Here is a 14277-nt window from a genome sequence, read left to right on the forward strand (position 1 = left end):
AACGCATTTTTGTAGTCAATGTTTTCAATATATCATGATATTTTGGTGCTAAATTTGTAAATACAGTAATTACTACATAAAATTGCTGTATATTGAACGGCTTTTTCTGTCAAATTTGTTGTAAAACATGATGTTTTGGTGCTTAATTTGTAAAATCATAACCTAATTTAATGTTTAATAGGATTTTCCTTAATCTCTCCTTATTATCCAACATATTCGCTTATCCAACGTTCTGCCGGCCCATTTACGTTGGATAAGCGAGACTCTACTGTATATAAATTGATGTCCTAAAATATACTGATTAGTAACTAATTAACTATTCCACGACTGATGGATTCATCCCTTGGCCAATCCCACAAAGGAGCCTGTCTGTGCAGCAAATTAGCATATTCAAATAGGAAAGGGAAAACAGGCGACCCTGAAACAAACCCCCTTGCGCATGCGCGGACAAGGCCACGCCCTCTCCAGACAGCCGGGCGTCGCCGGCCCAATCGTCGAAACCCAGAGTGAAGCCCCGCCCTCTTTCCGGGCGCGCGCATCGGGAAGGAAGAAGAAGAAGAAGAAGAAGAAGGAAAAAAAAAAAAAAAGAAGAGGTGGCGCTGAGGCCCCGCCCCACGCTTGCGTCACTTCGCCGCCACGCGATTGGAGCCCTGGCCGCGGAACGGGGCGTGGTAGGCCTCCTTTTGCGCACGCGCACACAGAGCCGGGCTCTTACGTCAGAGCGGAGAGATTGAGAGAAAGACAGAGAGAGAGAAAGGAAAGGCCGGGTTGGCGTGCGCGTGCGCGGGAGCTGTCACGCAGGCGCGCGCGCGCGCACGTACGCCGGGGGCCTAGAGCGGGCGCACGCACGAGCTGTCACGCACACACCCGCGCGGGCCTAAGAGCGGGCGCCGCCTCCCTTCTGCGCAGGCGCGCCGTGTCTTGCCTGACGTCATAGCTCCTCCCCCCCCTTTCCCCCCTCTTTTGAGAGCGAGGGAGGGAAAGAAGGGAGCGGCCGGCCTTGACGTGCGCGCGCCCGCCCGCCTGCACCTCTCCCTGCGTGCGTGTGCGTGAGCGCGCGTGCGGCCTACTCCTCTCCTGCGTGAGGGAGAGAAAGAGAGAGAGAGAGAGCGCGAGCGGCTGAGGGGAGAAGGGAAGGAAACGGGCGAGCATGAGGCCCAGCGCCGCCCGGCCGTGAGCTCAAGGAAGGAAGGACTGCGTGAGGAGAACGGAGGCCATTTAGAGCCCCGTCCCGCCGCCTCGCCGCTCGGCCTCTTCTCCACGCCGGCCGCCATTTTGTGCCGCCTCCTCCTCCTCTTCCTCCTCTCCTCAGAGGCTCCCTTCGCGGCGCCGCTCTCCCGACGGGGCCCGCCTGAGGCCGAGGAGCAAGGGCGGGAGGCGGGCGGGGTGGGCCTGGCGTGGCCCGGAGCGGGGCGTCGCCGGCGGGCCCCATGGCGAAGAAAACCTACGACCTGCTCTTCAAGCTGCTCCTCATCGGCGACTCCGGCGTCGGCAAGACCTGCGTCCTCTTCCGCTTCTCCGACGATGCCTTCAACACCACCTTCATCTCCACCATCGGTGAGGCCTTCCCGGCTGGGCAGGGCAAGGGGGGAGGGAGCGAGGGAAGGGGGCCTTCTTCGCCCAGCCCGGCGCCCACCCATCCATCCATCCTTCTGTCTATCCTTTCCTTGCTTATTTCTATCTATTTATCTTTCCTTCCTTCCTCACACCCATTCTTCCTTACATCTATGCTCCCTTCCTTACACATATCCTTTCTTCTATCCACCCATTTCTCCTTCCTTCCGTCTTTCCATCTATTTTTCCTTCAATTTTTCCTTCCTTCATTCTATCTATTCTTCCATCTATCCCTCCTTCCTTCCATCTATTCTTTTCATCTATCTATCTTTCTTTCTGTCCATCTATCCTTCTTGCCTTCTTTCCTTCCTCACACCTAATCTTCCTTCCATCTATGCTTCCTTCCATCTAGTTTTCCTTCAATTTATCCTTCCTTTTTTCCTTCCTTCATTCTATCTATTCTTCCATCTATCCCTCCTTCCTTCCATCTATTCTTTTCATCTATCTATCTATCTTTCTTTCTGTCCATCTATCCTTCTTGCCTTCTTTCCTTCCTCACACCTAATCTTCCTTCCATCTATGCTTCCTTCCATCTAGTTTTCCTTCAATTTATCCTTCCTTTTTTCCTTCCTTCATTCTATCTATTCTTCCATCTATCCCTCCTTCCTTCCATCTATTCTTTTCATCTATCTATCTTTCTTTCCGTCCATCTATCCTTCTTGCCTTCTTTCCTTCCTCACACCTAATCTTCCTTCCATCTATGCTTCCTTCCATCTAGTTTTCCTTCAATTTATCCTTCCTTTTTTCCTTCCTTCATTCTATCTATTCTTCCATCTATCCCTCCTTCCTTCCATCTATTCTTTTCATCTATCTATCTTTCTTTCCGTCCATCTATCCTTCTTGCCTTCTTTCCTTCCTCACACCTAATCTTCCTTCCATCTATGCTTCCTTCCATCTAGTTTTCCTTCAATTTATCCTTCCTTTTTTCCTTCCTTCATTCTATCTATTCTTCCATCTATCCCTCCTTCCTTCCATCTATTCTTTTCATCTATCTATCTTTCTTTCTGTCCATCTATCCTTCTTGCCTTCTTTCCTTCCTCACACCTAATCTTCCTTCCATCTATGCTTCCTTCCATCTAGTTTTCCTTCAATTTATCCTTCCTTTTTTCCTTCCTTCATTCTATCTATTCTTCCATCTATCCCTCCTTCCTTCCATCTATTCTTTTCATCTATCTATCTTTCTTTCTGTCCATCTATCCTTCTTGCCTTCTTTCCTTCCTCACACCTAATCTTCCTTCCATCTATGCTTCCTTCCATCTAGTTTTCCTTCAATTTATCCTTCCTTTTTTCCTTCCTTCATTCTATCTATTCTTCCATCTATCCCTCCTTCCTTCCATCTATTCTTTTCATCTATCTATCTTTCTTTCCGTCCATCTATCCTTCTTGCCTTCTTTCCTTCCTCACACCTAATCTTCCTTCCATCTATGCTTCCTTCCATCTAGTTTTCCTTCAATTTATCCTTCCTTTTTTCCTTCCTTCATTCTATCTATTCTTCCATCTATCCCTCCTTCCTTCCATCTATTCTTTTCATCTATCTATCTTTCTTTCCGTCCATCTATCCTTCTTGCCTTCTTTCCTTCCTCACACCTAATCTTCCTTCCATCTATGCTTCCTTCCATCTAGTTTTCCTTCAATTTATCCTTCCTTTTTTCCTTCCTTCATTCTATCTATTCTTCCATCTATCCCTCCTTCCTTCCATCTATTCTTTTCATCTATCTATCTTTCTTTCTGTCCATCTATCCTTCTTGCCTTCTTTCCTTCCTCACACCTAATCTTCCTTCCATCTATGCTTCCTTCCATCTAGTTTTCCTTCAATTTATCCTTCCTTTTTTCCTTCCTTCATTCTATCTATTCTTCCATCTATCCCTCCTTCCTTCCATCTATTCTTTTCATCTATCTTTCCGTCCATCTATCCTTCTTGGCTTTTTTCCTTCCTTATTTCTATCTATCTTTCCTTCCTTCCTCACACCCATTCTTCCTTACATCTATGCTCCCTTTCTTACATATATCCTTTCTTCTATCCATCCATCCATTTCTCCTTCCTTCCGTCTTTCCATCTATTCTTCCTTCAATTTATCCTTCCTTTTTTCCTTCCTTCCATCTATTATTTCATCTATCCTTCTTGCCTGCCTTCTTTCCTTCCTTATTTCTATCTTTCCTTCTTCCTCACACCTAATCTTCTTTCCATCTATTTTTCCTTCAATTTATCCTTCCTTTTTTCCTTCCTTCCATCTATTATTTCATCTATCCTTCTTGCTTGCCTTCTTTCCTTCCTTATTTCTATCTTTCCTTCTTCCTCACACCTAATCTTCTTTCCATCTATTTTTCCTTCAATTTATCCTTCCTCTTTTCCTTCCTTCATTCTATCTATTCTTCCATCTATCCCTCCTTCCTTCCATCTATTCTTTTCATCTATCTTTCTTTCTGTCCATCTATCCTTCTTGCCTTCTTTCCTTCCTCACACCTATTCTTCCTTCGATCTGTTTTTCCTTCAATTTATCCTTCCTTTTTTCCTTCCTTCATTCTATCTATTCTTCCATCTATCCCTCCTTCCTTCCATCTATTCTTTTCATCTATCTTTCCGTCCATCTATCCTTCTTGCCTTTTTTCCTTCCTTATTTCTATCTATCTTTCCTTCCTTCCTCACACCCATTCTTCCTTACATCTATGCTCCCTTTCTTACATATATCCTTTCTTCTATCCATCCATCCATTTCTCCTTCCTTCCGTCTTTCCATCTATTCTTCCTTCAATTTATCCTTCCTTTTTTCCTTCCTTCCATCTATTATTTCATCTATCCTTCTTGCCTGCCTTCTTTCCTTCCTTATTTCTATCTTTCCTTCTTCCTCACACCTAATCTTCTTTCCATCTATTTTTCCTTCAATTTATCCTTCCTTTTTTCCTTCCTTCCATCTATTATTTCATCTATCCTTCTTGCTTGCCTTCTTTCCTTCCTTATTTCTATCTTTCCTTCTTCCTCACACCTAATCTTCTTTCCATCTATTTTTCCTTCAATTTATCCTTCCTCTTTTCCTTCCTTCATTCTATCTATTCTTCCATCTATCCCTCCTTCCTTCCATCTATTCTTTTCATCTATCTTTCTTTCTGTCCATCTATCCTTCTTGCCTTCTTTCCTTCCTCACACCTATTCTTCCTTCGATCTGTTTTTCCTTCAATTTATCCTTCCTTTTTTCCTTCCTTCATTCTATCTATTCTTCCATCTATCCCTCCTTCCTTCCATCTATTCTTTTCATCTATCTTTCCGTCCATCTATCCTTCTTGCCTTTTTTCCTTCCTTATTTCTATCTATCTTTCCTTCCTTCCTCACACCCATTCTTCCTTACATCTATGCTCCCTTTCTTACATATATCCTTTCTTCTATCCATCCATCCATTTCTCCTTCCTTCCGTCTTTCCATCTATTCTTCCTTCAATTTATCCTTCCTTTTTTCCTTCCTTCCATCTATTATTTCATCTATCCTTCTTGCCTGCCTTCTTTCCTTCCTTATTTCTATCTTTCCTTCTTCCTCACACCTAATCTTCTTTCCATCTATTTTCCTTCAATTTATCCTTCCTTTTTCCTTCCTTCCATCTATTATTTCATCTATCCTTCTTGCTTGCCTTCTTTCCTTCCTTATTTCTATCTTTCCTTCTTCCTCACACCTAATCTTCTTTCCATCTATTTTTCCTTCAATTTATCCTTCCTCTTTTCCTTCCTTCATTCTATCTATTCTTCCATCTATCCCTCCTTCCTTCCATCTATTCTTTTCATCTATCTTTCTTTCTGTCCATCTATCCTTCTTGCCTTCTTTCCTTCCTCACACCTATTCTTTCTTCCATCTGTGCTTCCTTCCATCTATTTTTCCTTCAATTTATCCTTTTTTTTCCTTCATTCTATCTATTCTTTTCATCTATCTATCTTTCTTTCCATCCATCAATCCTTCTTACCTTCTTTCCTTCTTTATTTCTATCTTCTTTCCTTCCTCACACCTATTCCTTCGATCTATGCTTCTTTACTTACATCTATCCTTTCTTCTCTATCCATCCGTCTATTCCTCCTTCCTTCCATCTATTCTTCCTTCAATTTATCCTTCCTTTTTTCCTTCCTTCCTTCTATCTATTTTTCTATCTATACCTTCTTCCTTCCATCTATTTTTCCTTCAATTTGGCCTTTTTTCCTTCCTTCATTCTATATATTCTTCCATCTATCCCTCCTTCCTTCCATCTATTCTTTTCATCTATTTATCTTTCTTTCCGTCCATCTATCTTTCTTGCCTTCCTCACACCTATTCTTCCTTCCATCTATACTTCCTTCCTTACATCTATCCTTTCTTCTATCCATAATAATAATAATAATAATAATAATAATACTTCATTTTTCTATCCCGCCACCATCTCCCCGGAGGGACTCGGGCGGCTAACATGGGGGCACAGCCCAAAACAGAGACAAAGTATAAACAGTTAAAACACATGGCAAAAATTAAGAACAAAGATACAACAGTCAAATAAAAAGATAAATTAAAAACATTGCATATAATAAGGCATAAATAACCAAGCAAATGAAGTAATAATCCATCCATCCATTTCTCCTTCCTTCCATCCTTCCATCTATTCTTCCTTCAATTTATCCTTTCTTTTTTCCCATCCTTACATCTAGTCTACCATCTATTCTTCCATCTATCTTTCTTTCCATCCATCTAACCTTCTCGGCTTCTTTCCATTCCGCCCTCCTTCCATCCCTTGCCTTCCTTCCATTTATCCAACCATCCTTCCTTCCTTACACTTATTCTTCCTTCCATCTGTCGTTCTTTCCTTCCATCTATCTTTCTTGCCTTCCATCTATCTTTTCCTTTCATCCTTCTTGCCTTCCTTCCATCTATCCTTCCTTCGTTACACTTATTCTTCCTTTCATCTATCCTTTCTTCCTTCTATTCTTCTTGCCTGCCTTCCTTCCATCCATCTTTTCTTCTATTCTTCCTTTGATCTATCCTTCTATCATTATTATTTTTATTATTGACTGTATTTATATACCGCATGTCTCACCCCTGGGGGAGACTCAAAGCGGTTTATAACATACTGTGTTTTCCCAAAAATAAGACAGTGTCTTATATTATTTTTTGCTACCAAATATGTGCTAGGTCTTATTTTCAGGGATGTCTTATTTTTCCATGAAGAAGAATTCACATTTCTTATTGAACAAAAAATGAACATTTATGGACATAACTAGACAAACCCTGAATCCTATCAAAAATTTCTTGTTACTACCATTATTTCCATGTACAGCTGGTATGTACATTCACCAATCCTGCATGCTCTGGTGTTCTGTTTGGCAGGCGCTGTGCATGCTTCCAAACAAAAACGTTGATAGGTCTTACTTTCAGGGGAAGCCTTATATTTAGCAATTCAGCCAAACTTCTACTAGGTCTTATTTTTCGGGGATGTCTTATTTTCGGGGAAACAGGGTAATAGTGGCAAAATTCAATGCTTAACATACGTGTAAACCAAATCAAACATCTAAACAAGAAACGTATAACTATGCGTTAAGATCAATAAAACGATTAAACATAAGATATAAACAACATTTAGACATGGAGACATAGAATTTAAATCCATCCATCCTTCCATCTGTCCATCTATCCTTTTTTCTTTCTTCCATTCTTTTTTCTCTCCTCTGTCATAATTTCCACTAGGAAAATGGCTTTAAAAATCAAATTTGATTGCGAAGTAAAGGGGAAAAATATATGTAAGAAAAAACAAAGGCAATATCAAAAAAGCATAGTCATAATACATACAATATATGAGACACAGAAACAGAAAGCATACACGTACTAAACACACAATCCCCCCTTCTTCTACTACTTCTGTTAGAGTAGGAATGGGCAAACTTTGGCCCTCCAGGTGTTTTGGACTACAAATCCCACAATTCCTAACAACCAGTAGGCTTTTGGGAATTGAAGGCCAAAACACCTGGAAGGCCGAAGGTTGCCCATGCCGCGTTAGAGAATAGTTCATAACCATTCTTCTACTTTAATTCATATTTCTCTATTTCGTTAACTATACTCATCTGCATGCACACACTTATAGAAACTGTTCTGTGAACCTCACATTCCTTCTCTATTGATTTTTATCTTACTCCCTTTAGATTAGGCATGGTCAGACATTGGCTGTCCCTCCGGGTGTTTTTGACTTCTACTCCGACAATTCCTCTATTAGGGATTGTGGGAGTCGAAATCCAAAACACCTGGAGGGACGGCCGATGTTTGAGCATGTCTGCTTTAGATCATGCCAAAATGCACAACAACACAACTACAGAACCTGTTCCGTGAGCCTCACACTCACGGTCTGCTAGTTTTTACACCTTGTTATCTTACTCCCTTTAGATAATGCTATATGACCACATTTTAACTTTACAAAACAAAAAAACATATTTAACAATGTGTATTACTAGATCTGTGCTTCCATCTAAGTAGCAGCTATGACATATTGCAAACTAATCAAACACGTGCCTCCATTGACATGTACACACAAACTATACTAACCTGCGAGCACACGACAGAGAAAATTCTACAAACCTCACGCTCACAGGCTGTTGATCTTTATCCCTCACTATTCATTTCATTTTAGGTACTCCTAAATAATGACACTTTTAAGAGCATTTGTCCAATTTCTTACATTCTGCAATTAACAATTGCTCCCATCGTTTCAGTGAAAAGGTGATAAATCCCAGTCTTTCTTGAAGCTGGTTGAGGATTTCTCCCTGGTCACCATCATCATCAGTTTATCCATCCCGGGTACTTCGCAGATCTTTTCCATCTCTGTGCATAAACAGTTCTTGCTACAGTTGATTGTGCAGGATTCCCAACACATAAAACTCTGGACTTGTCATGATTTTTAATCATAACAATTCCTTCCAGTATCATATATTTGAGTCCAGTATTTCTAGGCCTTTTTTCAAAGCCACTGATATGTGGTAAAAAATTCCAACATTTTTCTCGCATTCCAATATTTGATTGAACTGCCTTTGGACACCTAAGAAAGTTTCTGGTATCAGGAAAAGGGCATCTCTTGTAAGTTCACCCCTCTCTTGTCCATATTAATATTGTTATTATTATTAGTGTTATTTATACTCCTTCTCCCGGTGGGGACTGAAGGCAGTTAACAATCCCTCTCCTTTCCCTGGCTTTGTTTCTCTGGGTCAATCTTTGTCATCCTCTTCTTCCTCCTGCCAACCCCACCCCATTTCATTGATGCCATTCCACAGCACTTTCGTTTCCAACTGTAAACGATCTGCTCTTCCATAGAAAAGGTTTCTCTTTTTTCTTTGCTCTCCTGGTGATCCAGGACTGCAGTGATTTGCACGGGTGCAATCACAGCGACAGGCGAATGTGCTTTGCGAAACGTGGCAAGATGGGGCGTAGTGTGCCATATAGATGCACCCACACACTGCTGTCGGAGCTTTTGTTCCCCTGTTTTGTGGCTCCTCTGTGGCCCCTGCCCTCCCTCCCACATCTAATCTGCATCTGCCCAGTATATCTTCCCTTCTGAATGCTTGGTGGCATTGAAGGAGGCAGTTTCTTATGTACTTCCCAACACTTCATTCATTCCTGTCTGTGGAACAAGTTCATGTAGCTACACAGGCATGTGCAAACTTGAGCCCTCCAGGTGTTTTGGACTTCAGCCCCCACAATTCCTAACAATAGGTGGGAGTTGAAGTCCAAAACACCTGGAGGGCCGAAGTTTGCCTATGCCTACCTCAAACTGACTTCTCCCAGTCCCTCCAGCAAAGACAGGCCACGCCTCTAATGCCAGTGGCATCTTTCTTACACTTAGTAGGGCCAGCCCCAGGTGGTACTTGGAAGGGAAGCTGCCAGTACATAAAAGGTACTGTGGGCTCTGTTGCAGGGGAAGGAACTGGCCAAACCACCTCTGGTATTCTTTGCCTAAGAAAGCCCTAGAAAATTCATGGACTTGCCAAAAGTCAACACGTAATTTGAAGGCACACATGCATGCACCCCCCTCCCCCCTTCTATTCTATCTTTGCTGGGTTTTTTGTATCTTTGGAGTGTACTGTTCGCCAGTTTGACTCAGATGGAGGAAGGACAGCACACCATCAGTTGATATTAACCGAGCTGCCGGTTTCTGATCTTTCCAAAAGTCTGTGAAATGTGGTCCTGAATGAGGTTGTGTTAACTTTGGGATAAGGTAGTATAAATGTGAGGAAAGGGGGTACAATGTGCTCCCTTTGGGGAGGGTTAAGCTCACGTAGAACTGGATTCCTCTTCTTGGAGGTTTTTCAGGCTAGATAGGGTGATGGGTGTGGTGCACTTAGGAAAGATTATTGGAAGACAATTGCAGTCTGGGGTTTGCTTTCTTTGTAACTGCACTGAGCTAGATAGGTGTGGCTTGGGCTAACATTTGGCTAGCTTTCTTCACTGGGCTGTTTCCAGGCTGTGCATATTCTTAATTACACAAAACTAGAAAGTCCTTGAGTGGAAAAGGTGAGTGCTGTGGACTGCTCAATCCAGGCAGATGTCTCCCCGTGTAATGCATAACCGTGTGTATTTCGTGGAAACTGAATGTCAGTTCTTACCCTTCCCTGGAGTAGATCCATTGAGACAGTCAGGTTTATAAAGCTGTTGATTTTACTTTTCACCATTTCATTCAGCAAGCCTGCTGTAGTTGGCTTTATTTTGAATTGTTTCTTCAGAGGGCAGCTAAATTCAGTGCTCAACCTGTGGGTCAGCACTTAGATACATCTCACTGTTTCAGGAGTTTGCTCTGTTTTGGAAGACCTGGGCAAGGCAATTTAATAGCAAGATTTCTTGGAGATCTCTCATTTGTAGGGGCTCCACAAGGCAGAGCTCATATAACTTCGGTTGGGATGAGCAGTTGGATTTTATCTGAGATCATCAATTTGTCTCTATGTAGTTGCTGCGCTGGCATGTGGTTATGCAGGCACCTCTGGTCTTAAGTGGAACACAAATGCAAAGTATTTATCATGGATGAGCCACCATGGATCCCTCTGTTTCTGTTTATAACCAATTCTGAGTCTTTGTGAAGAAATCAAACTCAACCAAGTCTGTTCAAGTTCTCTGCTTTCATTATGACTGAAGCAATGCTCCTCCAAGATCTCAAGTTGCAAGCTTAGGTTTGATATTATTTCCTGGCAAGCATAGCAGTTTTCTGCATGCTGGTGACATGCTGGGACTCTTGGATTCATTTGCTGGTTGTAGAGTTAGGTAGCAGAGATTGTGGTGCTTTGGTCTAGACTGGGCACCTGACTGCCACTGAGATTAAATTAAGCCGTGGTCGGTAGTGCTTTGTGCTAAAAGCAGTTGCCGGGGAATGATGTCAAACACAACTCAAGCGTTCTCCTGACCCAAATTGTAGGAAGAAGAGGCGTTTCCTGCTTCTTTTGTGTCATAAGATACAGAGGTAAGGATTTGCAGAAGAGAGCTTGGAAGAAGTAACAGCTGAAGCATTTGTGAGCTCCAAGTCATTTTGGAGGTGGATTCCTCTCATCAGCACTTAGTGGAAGGGTTCTGCTTATGTCCAGTTATTCTGTAAATAGCTTCTTTATTTTTTGTATTAGTGGGCCAACTGATCAAAGTTTTGAAGGGCAGCCTTTTTAGAGCTGATTGACATGCCAGGAGTGGCACCTCAGTTTATGAAGCATTAGTCAGGCAGATATCTGAATCATGGCACTTGAATCTGGAAGACTTGTGGCAAGAACTGCTAGCACTTTAAAAACTACTCATTTTCTGTGAAAACAGGACTTCCCTGAAAGGTGTGCATTTGGAGGTAAAGTTCCAGAGTAGCTTTCCCTTGTTTGTCTGGAAGTAGATAAAGCCAGGACGCTTTCTTGCTCTTGCACTTCAGGTTTTTCTCATCATGGTAGTCTTCAAACAAGTCTTAACAGATCTGCTTTTTCCAAGTTGGGCAGGATATCAGGAGGGCCTGCCTCATTCAGCAGCAGCTGAGTTCATCTGTTTCCTGGCCTGTTGATCTGGTGCAGTCACCTGGCACATTTGCCTTTGGAGGGTTATTGGATTTTCAAAATTAAGAGCATTGTGCTTTTGGCACTGTTCTGGCGCAGCTTTAACTATGGCTGATTTAGGGCACTTTGCTTGTATTTTTAGTTGTGGTCCAACTTCTGCTTGGGAGTAGGGCAGATGACTCCAGCACCCTGGCTGGGGTTGCTATAAATAACGCCTAGGCTGAAATCCCCAAGTCATCACAAGTTCCTTTAATAGAGCAGAGGGTTTGTCTTCAAAGGCAAGAAGTGACATTTAAAGTCATCCAGGAAAGCTCTGTATTGCAACACATATCTGTTGGGGGCTGTTTTGCAGAGTCCGAGTTTGCCAATGTTAGGGATGGGCTTCTCCAAATCTTCCCCACCCTTCTCCCTGGTATGAATTTGGGTCAAACTGCTACTGCCCAGAAGCACAGGTGGCACAGAGCTGTTAGGTTTTCTCGGGGGATGCTTGTGCTTTGGGAATACAGTAGAGTCTCGCTTATCCAAGCTAAACGGGCCGGCAGAAGCTTGGATAAGCGAATATCTTGGATAATAAGGAGGGATTAAGCAAAAGCCTATTAAACATCAAATTAGGTTATGATTTTACAAATTAAGCACCAAAACTTCATGTTATAAAACAAATTTGACAGAAAAAGTAGTTCAATACACAGTAATGTTATATTGTAATTACTGTATTTACAAATTTAGCACCAAAATATCACGATATATTGAAAACATTGACTACAAAAATGGCTTGGATTATCCAGAGACTTGGATAAGCGAGGCTTGGATAAGTGAGACTTTACTGTATTTAGATAAAGCCCTGATTTCTGAGGTACTTAACATGTTTATAGTATGCTAGATTTATCACTTGACTAGTTTACCATTCAAAGTTATCTTAGAGAATGTATGACTTGAACTTTGGAGGACCACTTGGAACTCCTTCCTCCAGGTACTCCCCTGGCACAGAGCTGTGTCTTTGGTTCCATATCTTGATAATATCAGAATGGACACTTGAGTCTATTAAGTGCTTTGCAACAGTTTTGAGAGGGACTGCTTGTCTGGGCCTGTAAGGGAAGCTGGGCTGAGAGGTGACGTGATGAAACAGGATAGCAGCACAGCCATGAACAACGAGCCCAGCATTCGCCCTGATTTCCAGGATGCCTGGCTGCAAAGGGCTGTTTTGTAGTGCTCCAAGCTGAGTGCCTCTTAGGCTAGACTTTGGATATCAGTGAGAGCCATGTGTTCTGCGTTAGAGGATAGCTTATGCTTCTTTAAGACACAATTATTAGGCCCTTGATTTGGGGTGTTGAACTGAGTGTCTAAGCAGTGTCATTTCAAAGCTGCAAAATCTAGACATCTTTCCAACTGAGTGTTGAGGTTCAGAGGATTAACTTAGGCATGGGCAAACTTTGGTCCTCCAGGTGTTTTGGACTTCAACTCCCACAATCCCTAACAGCCTACCGTGGTTGGCTGTTATTGGTATATATATATATTTGGTGTTGCATTGTCTTAAATTTTTATATATTGTATTTTACTATGTTATTTAATTATTTTAACTGTTTTATTCTTATTTTATTGTATTATGATGTACTGGTAGTGATCCTACCAGTTGTGTAAGCCGCCCTGAGTCCCCTCGGGGAGAAGGGCAGGGTAGAAATATTGGAAATAAATAAATAAAATAAATACCGTCTGACTTAATTAGTAGTTTAAATCAGCTGACCTACTGGCCGATCTAAGTTGTGGTTTAGATCAGCTCTGGGAGGTCGGAGGGGGACTTTTTGATCCCACTTCCAGCCTTAATGTGTGGCAGCTGTCTGTGGTTTTGTTAGAATGACACTGAGAAGAAAGTGCAGTTTTCCCTTTTAATTGAAGTGCAGCTCTCACACTGGGGTGGTGGTGGTTTTTCTGCCACCTCAGTACCAAATCCAGCTGTGATGAGGACCATGCTGTGATTCCCAAGCTTCTGCCTCTGGATGCGTTGGATATCAACTCCTGTGAGACTTCTGTTGTCTCGGCTGGTTGGGACTTCTGGGAGCCAAAGCCCAAAACATCTACAGGGCTGAATGTCCAGAGGGATGTAGGGAAAATGGTGCCTAAGACCAGCAAACTGTGGGTTGCCTTCCTCTGATTTAGCTTAATTTCTGTCTCTTTTAGCTGGAACAAACTGCAGTGCTGTGAGTTTGGCTTCAGTGCAGAACTGTTCTAAAATGGTAGCATTTGGGTCCTGGTAGCTTACAAGGCGGCCTTCTTCCATAATAATCCACTCCATACACTCAGGTCCTCTGGGAGGCATCTGCTGCAGTCAGCCAAAACGAAGGATGACTGTTACCAGGAGGACATTTTCTTTGGCTGTCCCCAGATTGTGGAACAACTTGCCAGAAAAGATTCACCAGCTTGAGATGCTGTGTGTATGTGAATCAACAGAAAAGGCCAGACGCTTTTAGCAGACCTATCCAGATTATTTTTAAATGCTGGTTTTAGCATATTTATTCGTGGATTTCAACAGCATTGGTTTTATGCCTTTTAAGTGGTGTTATGTGCTGTGTTACTTCTTGTTCCCTGCCTCAATACACAGGGAGAGGCAGGCAAGGAATAACTATATTCATAATGATAATTCAATTTTGTCTTCCTTTGTGCAAAGAAGGAG

The 14277-nt window shown here is 42.4% G+C and overlaps 1 protein-coding gene across 1 annotated transcript in view; it reads left to right on the forward strand.

Annotated features, from left to right (window-relative positions):
- Nucleotides 1–988: 988 nt before the first annotated feature.
- Nucleotides 989–14277, forward strand: part of rab10 (RAB10, member RAS oncogene family) — a 51509-nt gene continuing 38220 nt past the window's right edge. Inside the window, exon 1 of the mRNA XM_062966674.1 lies at nt 989–1557. Coding sequence (XP_062822744.1) covers nt 1431–1557 — 127 coding nt within the window. The 5' untranslated portion in view covers nt 989–1430. The remainder of the gene's footprint in view (nt 1558–14277) is intronic.

The sequence above is a fragment of the Anolis carolinensis genome, unplaced genomic scaffold (assembly GCF_035594765.1).
Source record: "Anolis carolinensis isolate JA03-04 unplaced genomic scaffold, rAnoCar3.1.pri scaffold_27, whole genome shotgun sequence".
NCBI lineage: Eukaryota > Metazoa > Chordata > Lepidosauria > Squamata > Dactyloidae > Anolis > Anolis carolinensis.